The 11,970-nt window shown below is 38.4% G+C and overlaps 1 protein-coding gene across 2 annotated transcripts; it reads right to left on the bottom strand.

Moving 5' to 3' along the window:
- Positions 1 to 1,666: 1,666 nt before the first annotated feature.
- Positions 1,667 to 10,385, bottom strand: LOC148848252 (squamosa promoter-binding-like protein 7). Of its 2 annotated transcripts, none has more exons than XM_088948210.1 (3): positions 9,357 to 10,385; positions 8,818 to 8,936; positions 1,667 to 2,625 (listed from the first exon to the last, which is right to left on the bottom strand). In XM_088948210.1, exons 1-3 carry the CDS (start codon positions 10,016 to 10,018, stop codon positions 2,171 to 2,173), a joined length of 1,236 nt encoding a protein of 411 aa, XP_088804336.1. In that variant the 5' UTR covers positions 10,019 to 10,385; the 3' UTR covers positions 1,667 to 2,170. The 2 variants fall into 2 exon arrangements, with proteins under 2 accessions (XP_088804336.1, XP_088804337.1); XM_088948211.1 differs by having other exon boundaries at positions 1,667 to 2,577; positions 9,357 to 10,381.
- Between the last annotated feature and the right edge of the window lie 1,585 nt (positions 10,386 to 11,970).

The raw sequence follows: 11,970 nt of genomic DNA, 5'->3' as shown, positions 1-11,970 counted from the left end.
TGCACAGGATGTAACCAACGTCTTGTGGTCAGAAGAACCAATGAAACACTCTTTTCCCATGCAAAAGAAGAATTGTTTTCCCGAGTGAATTTTTGCTGTCAAATGCAAATGAATCGCTTTCCACAGGAGTCTCTCGCTGCGTGTTAATCCATAGGTCCATACAGACACCACGCAAGCTAGAGCCTGGAGAATTCACTTTCGCTCATTCAAGGATGACGAAAGCATCCGTACCGACATTTTTATTGGGCCAGTTGGATCTATTAATCCACGTCACAGTTCAGTTGCTTGTCCGAACGTTTAAATGAGAAACTATAACGATGTCAGATTTAATTTGAACAATTCCAACTATTTTCAACTTTTACGGCTTGTGTTGTATATTTTTTTTTTTTCCCAAAATCAAAAAGCAAAGAGAAGATGGAGACCGACCTTACTCTTCCCAATCACCATTGCAGAGCACATGATAAGCACAACCATTTTCGTAATACGAACTGGTTTCTGTTACGCCAATATCTCCTTTGTCTCACCATTGCATAGAACAAGAAAGGAAGCACAACCATTTCCATAATACGAACTGGTTAGCTTTTATTTTTTATTTTTTTTATTGTCTATATTTTCATTCTGATTTCTGTTACGCCAATAACTCTCTCACCATTCTGAAAACTATGGAATATCAAGCAAAAAAAGATGAAATATGGTTTTAGTTCTAATACGTTAACAACTCCCTACATGTGAAACCTAAGGTTAACAAGCCAAATATTACCCTTGTCTTTTTGTTTATATATTGGTGTTTGGTGAGATGCAAACAAATGGTTTCATGCAATAAAAACAAAGTTGTTTTCTGTAAGTCATTCATGAAGTTATCGGCAGAACAAAGAAAGATTTTTTTTGTTTAAAGGCTTAAAACTAACTTGTTCTAATAAAAGAAACAAAGGGGTTATTGGCGGAAATGAAAAGGTTTATTGGCGTAACAGAAACCAGAATGAAAAAAAAAAAAAAAAAAGACAAACCCAAATAAAGCTGTAAAAGTAGAAAATATTTCGAGTTATTCAAATTAGATCTAACCTGACGTCGCTAGACAAACGCCGTGACCAATCGATTCTCATTTAAACGCATTGGGACAAGCAATTCTGACGTGGATTAATAGATCCAGCTGGCCCAACAAAAATCTTGGGACGGATGCTTTCGTAGGAAAGTGAACTCGACCCTGGAGGCATGGCTGTGTGGACTAACGGGCCACACACTCACACGAGGCTAAGGGTGTCAATCAACCAGTTTTGAATTGGACCTGGTCAGTTTGTGATAAATTTATATTGGAATATAGGTGTTAATGGACCGGGCTTGGGTTGAAACCAATATAAATCAAAATAAATTTAAACAGATTGAACAGTTCAGACATTGAATTGGACCAATCCAAAATGGTCCAAAATCTTCATTGGGTTGGATTGAACCTGGTTCGTTTTTCATCCATTCCCATCATCAATTCTGAGTTAGGGGTTGGATTGGTGTTTAGGGTGGAGGTGTTTGACATTTTGAATTATAATGCATTCAACAAATTTATGGAGTACGTTCATCGTTGGAGCCTGGAAGCTAGCAATCTACGTGACGTCCGTCAGATGTGTTAATGTATATCATGTCTGAGTTAATCATGGGACTAAACAATGCAGACTGGTGGAGATAGTACATAAAGAAATCAATATAATAGAATCAAAAAAACACTCATGATTCAACCACTCAAGTAACCCGTAATAGACTAAATACTGAGTAGCTCACTGGATCCGTCGAATCAATTGCTCCATCATATACATACTGGTTTCTCTTCGTGCTTCCATGCAACACCCCCACATCAACTTATACATCAGAGAAAGGTAAGTACGTACAGAAAGGAAAACTAATGGGATGCCAACATGCCATAACGACCAACTTATTTAGGTTGCAATCCCAGCTCCCCACATCCCTTTGTTCATGCAGTGATCGAGCATTTACAATCCCCACCGCATGCAATGTCATGGCACCTGCCTTATGCACGTACTGTATTTGCACTGCACCATGACTGTATTGTCAGTTGTAACAGATCAGATCCCAACTTCAGAAAATGCAAATTATTCAGGAAATACAACAGACAAGGATGCTTGGAGGAATGAGTTCAAGAAACTTCAGTTCAGTTCAGACTTCAGACTACATGGGTTCCTTCCAAAGACTTCCAGATGTCACAGCACTCGTCTTCCTCTTCTTTTGATTTTGTTCTTCCTGAGAGGAACCCGAAAGGTGAGCTTGGTGCCTGCATGAGGTCTAGTGTCACGTGTGCACCAGTGTCCTGGAATCTGTCCCACTCGGTTGACTCGGGGAATGCTTGGGTTTGGTGAGACATTTGAGACACCAGCCCTGGTTGTTGGGTGCCACCCAACTCATCCATCGCGGCATGGTGATGCAAGGTTCGATCAAAGATGAGCTGCCTGGCCAAAATGGCTGCCCGATTCTCTGCAATCAGTTCCCGAAGTGCAGCACTGGACCGAGAGGAGAGGTCAGATGGAGAAACCCAGGAGGAAGATTTGGATGACAGAAGAGAGAGAGCACGCCCTGTCGACGATGATATGCATGAGAATCTTCCACCCATTGATTTTTGCTCTACACAACACCGCTGCATGTAAGAATTTTCTATACAATGCAACAGAATCTCTCATTGCAGTCAAGAGAACAAGCACCGAAAACAACTGAAGAATCAAATTTATACATTTTAGAATAAAAAATTCCACCTTTTAACTGCAATAAATCTTCACACAATAACAGCCATCACATACCAGAACCCAATTAGTTATGGGCAACATCCTCAATCTCTCCTTTGTTATTAATCATTGAACTAAGGTAACAGAAGAGGTCACAGTGTCTAGATTAAAACCCTCTTTTTTTGCCCATAGACTTAATTTTGCATTTAATGCTTCTCTAGTTTCATTCTATACATATATTGCATATCATATGATATAAAGATATATACAATAATAATAAACATAATGTATTTAATGACATACATCCAAAGCCAGGCCCAACCCAAGATCACCCCTATAATTAATAGTTGTGGGGTACAGAGACCAATAGTGAATTAAATAGATGTTAAGTTGAAAAACCAAATTCCTTGATGCTAAATGGCCACAAATAGATAAAAGTAAAAACCATGATTGAAGTATGGGCAAGTATAGTATGGTGGTAGTTCAAGCAGAAACTCTTGCAGGAAAGAGAGATGAATAAAATATGTAGAAATGCTGGGTAGAAAATAAAGCCTCCAAAAACATTACTTAAATTCCTCCTCATATTAGTAATACCTTGGACAAGCTTTTTATTCCCTGTAATTTGATATCAAAGCCAAAACTCATGGAAGAAAATAAGTTAGAATTGGATGCGGATGCGGTATTTTGTCCAAGAGGATATATCTGCATCTCATGTCACTTCCATGAATAGCAGTTTCTTTTATCAGGCCACATGTACCTAATATTTAACTAGAAACCAAAAAGGGGAAAAAATAAAACACCCAAAAGCAGTGAAAGTAATTATCCAGCAATATGTAAACACTGCACAAAGTATGGAATTATCCAGCAATATGTTGCATGTATGACTCGTGAAAGTAATTCAGCACTCTCGCCTCTCCAACTCTGTTGCACATACAATAGCAAGATATGGTTGTACAATCCAAAGCACTAAAACTTGTTCTTCTTCTTGGACTTTTTTTCATTATCTGATTTTATCTGAGTACTCTTTTTAATGATTTGCTTTGGTTTGCCTAAAAAAAAATGCAATCAAATACAATACGTGATGCACTTAATACTAGCAAGTATGACACAAAGGCACAAATATATCGAACAAAAACCATCCTCAAAACAAAACTCCTGCGGCAAGTTCATCAAGTAAATTATCCGGATAAGTTTTATTAAATTATCAGGCGTATATTGCCCCCACAATTTTATTTTTCAAAAAACCAAAAAATAAATAAATAATAATAAACTCTCATCAACTTCAATCTACTCGGTTTCAATGTCAACTTCACTTGCACTAAATGTCCTACTGACAAATAACTAAAAATGCAACTATTAATCTCAAGTGTACAAACAAAGCACTCAAAAGGGTAGCTTGGCCTTTAAGGAAGTTTGAAGGCATCCTAAAATTCACAAAGTTAAAATTGTTATCATGAAAGTCTAAATATATCATGTGATAGCATACTACTTGACAAAGTAAGAGTATCAATAATCATTAATAACTTGAGGTAAGTAGAGACTGCAGAGCAATTTGGAAACGTAGGGTAGATATTTGTTGTTATTGGGAACCCCATGCAAGGTATAGGCTACTAGAGTAGTTATTGTGGTCCGAACAATTCTGAATGTCTCAGGAGATAGAGTGAGCTTGAGGACCAAAGTTCTGAGTGCAAGAATGGTGGAATGGATATAGAATGCCTTGAATGAGACAAGCCTTCCCTTTTTATAGTTAATGAAATCTCAGATCTTGTCAGAAAAAGAATCTATATGTCATTTTCTTGATTCGGAGGATTTTCGCATACTCATTTGAAACCTAAGCACCAATTGTAGTTCAAAACTCACATAGTCTCTCTGATTATACTCACCATTCACAACAGTAAACTTACTCATCCTTGGGAACCCCCCATGTTTGCAACTCTCTCATCTTCCACAACTCATGTCTTAATTCCCAATTTGCGTTCTCCTTATTCTATTACATGTTTCGCACCTCTACCCTCTTACACAAGGTATTTGTAATTAGCCCAAATAAATGGAGGACAGGGGAGCAAAAACCACACTTTTTATTTCATAAAAGGGTATTAAAGTTGTGACAAGTCCTATAACATTTTATTTGAATCCATATCCTCAAAGATTACCATGGTTACTATCTCCATGTTACACTCTCAAAGATGAATTGAACAATGATGCAGTGTATTTTATCAGTGAAATCCATTTCAATTTTCAACCATCGCTCACATTGTTTACTCTCTAGTCGGGTCTCCAAATTAATACAAACCAATTACCATATACAACTTAAGATGTTCTTGACTCCTTTATACCATCATCATCTAAGCCATATCCCAACTATAATGAAATTAACACTTGCGACCTTTCAATTTGGAACTAAAAATAAAGAAGAATGCAAAGGTGTGAAAATACAAATTTGAGGAAAACCAAAACTACATAGAAACTAAGAACATAGAAGACAACTACTACTGGTATCATGGAAATAGAGACTAAGATGTTGTGAACTATTGAACACCTTTACCCAGTGATAAAGCTGGATGCAAACGAAACCTTTGTAATTTTTTACCTTAGGACAAAGTGGCCATTCTCAAACTACAACCAAGGTTCGAGTATTGATATGATATGCCCATATCATATCATATCAGAAGGGTTCCGATACACCTGTTTAAAGGTGTTTTCAGGAACCCATTTATTTATTAAATAATATTAAAATGAAATTTTGAAAAAAAAAACTAAAAAAAAATAAAAAGTGCATGGTTAAAGCACCGATACGACCCTGCCAATACACAAAGGTATATCAATTCTTTGAACCATGACTACAACACATGTTCTCACACATGCCAACCTGAAATTTTACCATTGCATTAAGAAATTCCCAGTGCTGTAAACTCTTGAATGTAAATACAAATATATTAGATATGTAAAACAAAGCTTGGTTTTTCTAATATGCACTCCAGTCTATTCCATGTGAGCTTGTACCACCCTACATCATTGCACCTCAGTGACCATGTTACTAATGCACATACACATCCAAAATAAGTACAACCTCTCAAACTTACATCATTGCACCCTTGGTGAGCAGAATAGCCTAACAACATGATTATACAAAAAAGGCACCCACCCAGGAGAATAGATACCCATGTAGGCAAAAGCAATTATTTCTAATATCATACCAAAACTTCTTTTACATTCCTTACTTTGTCACCTATTGATGTCACCCATACATTCACAGAAATGCATTTTTTTCCAATATTATTCTTCAAAAATATGCCATTAATCCATCTCAACATTCACACCCTATCTTCATCTATTGGATTTTAATTCCTGATCCTCCAAAATCATACTCAATGCAGCATCACCAGCACTGAAACACACTGATAATGCAACCATGCAGCACTATAAATGCACATAACAATGGCTTTCAAAGTACCTCCGATGGGCAACATTCTCTTCATTCTCTTTCTTAATATAGATTATGAATCTTAGCCAGCAACATAACAACGGCTTTCAAAGTACTTCCCATTCTCTTACCCAAAAAAAGGAATCTCCCATTCATACAATTGCCAAATCTGTATTTCTAATACCTCCATTTTAACCAACATTCTAATACCTCCATTTTACTTTCTTCACTACTAATGCAATTTTTCCACTTAAAAGCATGGAATTAATTTCTTAATTAAACAGGTAACTTTAATTAGGAAACAGACAACAAAAGTGAATTGTTAAGGCAATCATTCTTTTGTATCAAGTTTCTAAAATTGGTCATTTACCAATTTATTAAAACTTTTGAACAATCTGAATGCATTCATTTAACGAAACATGAACTGAGCGAGTCCATATCATAAAAGAAAACGTCTGTAAGCAGGTGTATCGGGGACCCAAAGATATGATACAATACACCCAATACAGGGCATATCGTATCGATACTTTGAAACTTACTTGTTACGTAATATTCCAAATTCCACGTTGAATGTACTTTCAATTCAAAGAAATTGTGAGACAAGAGGAACAACATATATTCAAGCTACTCTTACAGTTTTAGACACAGAAGCATTGCATGGTATCTACATCAACCACCAGAATTAGAGATTGCCCCTTTTCCTTGATTAGTACAACAGAAGATTTATATTAAGCATATATAGGGCAAAATATGCATATTAGACAAACAAGAACCACATCTATCTCTTAGCCCACCAATTTTGGTGTACACAAAATTCTATCTGCACTAGACAAGTACTTCATCCAAACAACAAAACAATGGCACTCTATCATAGAATACTCACAATACTCTTTAGTCCCCTAGCCTCTTCCACATGGAAATGAAGAACCAAAGAACTTAAGACAGTTTGATGAAAATTTAACATAATTAAAACATGTTCGAACGACTAATCACTTTCCATCAGCATATTGGATAACCCATGGAGTCGAGATTTTTATTAACTGACTCTACTAACAATAGGGATGCAACTTGGGTGGGCCAAACCCAACCCAAGCCTAGTTTTTGCATGGGCTAGGCGGTTAGGCCTACATTTTTTTTGGGCTTGGGCCAAAAAACTCAGGCCTAGCCTAAACTTGGGTTAGGCTTGGGTTGAATCCTCAGGTAGCCCGTGCCCTATCCTAGCCCGGCACAACTCAACCCAGGTGTCCAATCCAACCTAAGCCTGCCCAAACAAACACATATACACATGCATTATAGTTGTACATAGACATCTTTTTTTTTTCTAGTATACATACATGTATATGAAAATTTCTAAATGAAACTTGTACATATTTTCGTTCAATGATACTCTTTAAGTTGGGCCACAAAGCCCAAGGAAAAATGACCATGTAAATGTATCCATAAATTCTTTCAAACCCAACTAACCTGAGCCAAGTTGTGTTGGGTTAACCTCGGGTTTGTCTTGGGCCTGACATCTCAGCCTGATTTGTGCATCTTTGGGGTTAGGCCTGGGGTTACGAAACCAACCAGCCCGAGTTGCACCCCTAGCTAACAGGAAAATAACTACCATTTCCAGGAAATGTACTACACTTTTTATGATATAGGATGCTTTACAATGGATTTGCATGTGATGGTTTGCATTTTAAAAGAATAAAAGTGCAGTTGGATAAAAAGTTTTAAATCTTTTTTTGCCAATGCCAAATTTATAACTCGATTCCTTGGATCCACTTTTTATCTAAAAGAACTTTGGGTTGAATCTTTCAAAAAATTAAGCAACAAACTCAAGTATAAGCAACATTCTAGTGACCAGGAAAACTCAAATAGTCTGCAGAGTAAGAAATTCAATAAGCATCAACCGCAAAGAATATAGACATCAGATACAAAGCATTACAAGCATAGGGTCTTAAAATGCGACCTCCCATTAATTACTGTTCTAACTTATTAGGGTGGAATAAAGTTATGTGCAATGCTAGGAATATGTGCACATACGAAACTAAGGCTTGCTCAATGAAGCATGGCCAAGTATTTTAATCGGTTAAACTACACTTGAAACCCTTATCCTCAGCCTAAAGCTTTAAACTGTAAATCCATTGAATGAAGAAAGTTAGACCCACTATTAATACAGAATACTTTCTTGAAATCATCTTATGTTAAGGAACTAAAATACTGAGACTGGATCATTGATATCAAGAGACAACTAGTTTATCATAATCTACTTCAAGTTTGCAAAGATTTGTTCAGTATCTACAAGCACAATAAACTAATGCCTAATACTAGTCTCAAATAAATGGCAAGTTCTATCACATTTTCATTATTATAGTAGCAAACTGCCCAATTTGGTATCGTATATGCAATTGAAAAGCAGAATGTTCACAACAGAAATAAACAAAAAACTGGGACATAACACTAAGAAAATGAATTATGGTAGATCCCAAAGAATTTGGAGTAATATCATACAAAGGAACTGATAAGTATAGATATAATGAAATCGATGAGAAAATTACAAACTCCCAGATAGCGTAGAAGTTGAACAAACAAAATAGTACACACTGCCGAAGTATAATAAACTAAAAAAGGAGGGGCGAAAAGGAAATCTATCAAAAAAAAAAGAAAAAGAAAAAATAAGTATACCTTGAGGTTGGTTCCTCGAAATAGGATCGTTAGAGCTCTTCCTTCTCCGCTCATTATGACCTGCTAATCTCCTCCTGCAGCTCCTCTTTGAGTCGTCGAACTCTGATACTACATGAAACCTACAGCAAACCCCAACACAAATTCCAAAGAACTCATTCCAGACTGTTATGGTAATAGTAACAATTAAAGAACAAAAAAAAAATCAGAAAAAAAAAAACTTAACCATCTTGAAAATTAAAAGCTAACCCGAGAAACCCATTTAAAAGGAGAAAAAAGATAGATCAAGAATTAGAGTTTCAGATTGCTAAAACATCTCATGTGCCGAAAGCACAAAGCGAGCAGTGATCAGTGTAAAGTTCGCCAGGGTGAGAGAACAGTGACCCTGATTCCGAGAATTGGACGTTAGAAGTTATCTACTAGTCCATTGCAAGGTTGCATCCAAGGTGCAGACACATCTAAGAAGCGCCGGGGAGGGATGAATGGTGAAAGGGAAAGAAAGGAATCGAGAAAGAATCAAGAAGAAAACTAAACCTACGAACCTGCTACACTGCTGACAAAAGCGCTGCTCAATCCCGAGCACCACCACCTTGGGAGCCTTGGAGTGCATCTCACACACCTTGTGTCTCCGGTGATAATCCTTGGCATTCACGAGCGCTACATGGCAACCTTCCACCTGACACCTTGGCACCGCCACCGTCGATCCCATCCCAGCTGCCCCCATCGTGGCCGCCGCGGCTGCCGAGGACGAGGGACCGCCAACGCCGACACCGACACCTACACCGACACCGACACCATATGATCTGCCCCTCTTCTCAATGGGGAAGCCGGCGGCGACGTTTCTCTCCCCGAACGGGGTGCCGTCTTCGAAGTAATGTCGCTTTCCCAGCTTCAAGCAGGTGAGGTGAGGATCGGGGTGGATGTGGGAGCCCGCCGCTGCGTACAGTGACGGGTATTGGTGGTGGTGCGCATTGTCCCCCTGGTGAGGAAACATGATAGCATGCGCTGCCGCAGCTGTAGTTGTCGTCGTCGTTGCAGTAGTTACAGCGTCTTCGTTGAAAGAGTTGCTCCAGTCGAACCTAGACGTCCCCAGCTCCCAAAAATCCCACGAGTGGTTCACGTTATTACCATTCTGCCCTCTACCTCCGCCACCACCGCCACCACCACCGCCATTGCTACTGAATCCGTTCCCTCCATTTTCCATCCTTCTCTCTCTCTCTCTCTCCCTCACCCTATATCTTTTATGGGCTACCCTTCTCGCGAGTCGTCGTGCTGATTCCTTTTTCCTTTCTTTACTACTACGGGACTGCTGTAGTACTGTCTATCGGTGGAGATCTGTTTGTTGCTTTTATGAAAGTAGAAACTGTGCGTGTGTGTGCGCGTAAAGAGATAGATACCAGTATGGCATTCACTACTTCGCTGTTCGCCTGTTCTCCTCCAATGGGTAATCCTATTAAGATAAAAACTGCAGAGAGAGAGAGAGAGAGAGAGAGAGAGAGAGGGGTTCACAGAGAAGGGTCTCGTTCTCTGTTATGGTCCAATGGGCATGAAGTGTCTGAGAGAATGGGAGAGATGGATGAGTGGAGAGGAGATAGATAGAGTAGATATGAGATGACAAGACACAAGAAAGAAGGGGCAGAGTTGGCATTAAGAGCGCCCCCACCTCTTCATGTTTCTGAAAAGTTTACATCCGATATCAAATCCTTGCCAGTTCAATCTTTTTTTCTCATTTTTTTATCTTTTTTAATTCAGTGTAATCTTTAATTCTGTGTAATCTTCTCCATTTCCTTATATGCTCTTGTTGATGAATCAACTAATCACACTGGGTCTGAGTGCAAGAAGAAGGGTGGTGACAAGTGACAACAGACAACTCATGCAGTAACCAGTAAGCTGCTGAACCCTAAAACCCAGCATGCAAACCCTAATTAGCTACACTAGAAAACAAAGAAGTAGCTAAAAAAAAGATATAAGTATCAAAACGTATGTATTATGTGTGTATGTACCTTGAATCTCACTCTATGCTCCCCTGATACCAAGTCAGCAGCATACCTAACCTAACACCATCCTACTTTGGAAAAGCTCTAGCTACTGTATTTATTTCATTTCATATAAGCCAAATGCAATTCAATACACCCAATTCATCAACAGTGAAATTTGAAGATGGGCTTTCCTTGAGAACATGGACAGAGTCATAAATGTGGTGGATGGGGGATGTTGGTATCTCATGCAATCTCTAGACAATGGCAACTCCATCCATGAAAAGAAGGTTGTATGGATGGGAATTGAATTTCATGCAAATGGGTGGCCAGAACAGCTAAATTCTATTCATATCTCTCTAGATATGGAGAGAGAGAAAGAAAGTGACTCCACCTATTATAGTGTCCCACCTCATCCCCACCATGTGCAACAAAATGCTGAGAAGAGTTGAAGGCCAGAGGTAAGGCATGTTCGGTAGGTTGCAAATTATTGCAAAAGCAAAGGGCTAACAAGGAAAGGCCATGTCCTTACTCGAGAATATTCATTCTTTGGGTGTTGACAGCCTAAAGCTGCATTAGAAACCTGAATTCTGACTTAACCCACAAATGGGGTTTCTCGTTAAGGCAGTTGAATTGGATTGGATTGGAGTTCAATTTGATTTTCTCCCAAATATTGTAATTCTGATGGACCCATAACTAGCTCAGTTCCCCATCATCCCCACCTTTTAAATCTCCCGTACACCCCAGAACTTTACATTAATAATAAAGGGATGGATGGAAGTTAGGGGAACAGTGATCCAACTTAATAGCTATACACATACAAAAATAGATTAGCACTCAAAACAAGTACATTTCCCAGAATCACTAATTCCCCCCATCAATCCCAATTCATTTCATTCTAATACAAACGACAATCCAACCAATTTGAGTGATTAAAGGAATACTTTGTTAGTGTGTGTAATAAATTACGTACTAGCTTTCAAGTTTCAACCCTATTTGTCACATATCTTCCATTTTGTCAAATCAATAAGCCAGACTTTTAGCCTAACTGCCTAAGCAATTCTGTTCCCAGTTGGAAATCTACCATACAAACAATTCTCCCAGAGGACTGACTCTGAGTGCTGCAATGGTCACATCTCCATGTAAAAGGGTTTTCAGAAGATAGCTAGGAGAGAGAGGC

The sequence above is a fragment of the Nelumbo lutea genome, chromosome 6 (genome assembly GCF_056320005.1).
Source record: "Nelumbo lutea isolate HS-2025 chromosome 6, American lotus-T2T, whole genome shotgun sequence".
NCBI lineage: Eukaryota > Viridiplantae > Streptophyta > Magnoliopsida > Proteales > Nelumbonaceae > Nelumbo > Nelumbo lutea.
Note: the sequence above shows the minus strand (reverse complement) of the source record. Positions and strands in the feature narration are given on the sequence as shown.

Coding starts and splice junctions, on each gene's coding strand:
- LOC148848252 (XM_088948210.1), bottom strand. CDS start 10,018: ATGGAAAATGGAGGGAACGGATTCAGTAGCAATGGCGGTGGTGGTGGC. Junction 8,937..9,356: donor TTTTGTCAGCAGTGTAGCAG/GTTCGTAGGTTT, acceptor GGTTTGCTGTAG/GTTTCATGTAGTATCAGAGT. Junction 2,626..8,817: donor TTCGAGGAACCAACCTCAAG/GTATACTTATTT, acceptor GGTGTTGTGTAG/AGCAAAAATCAATGGGTGGA.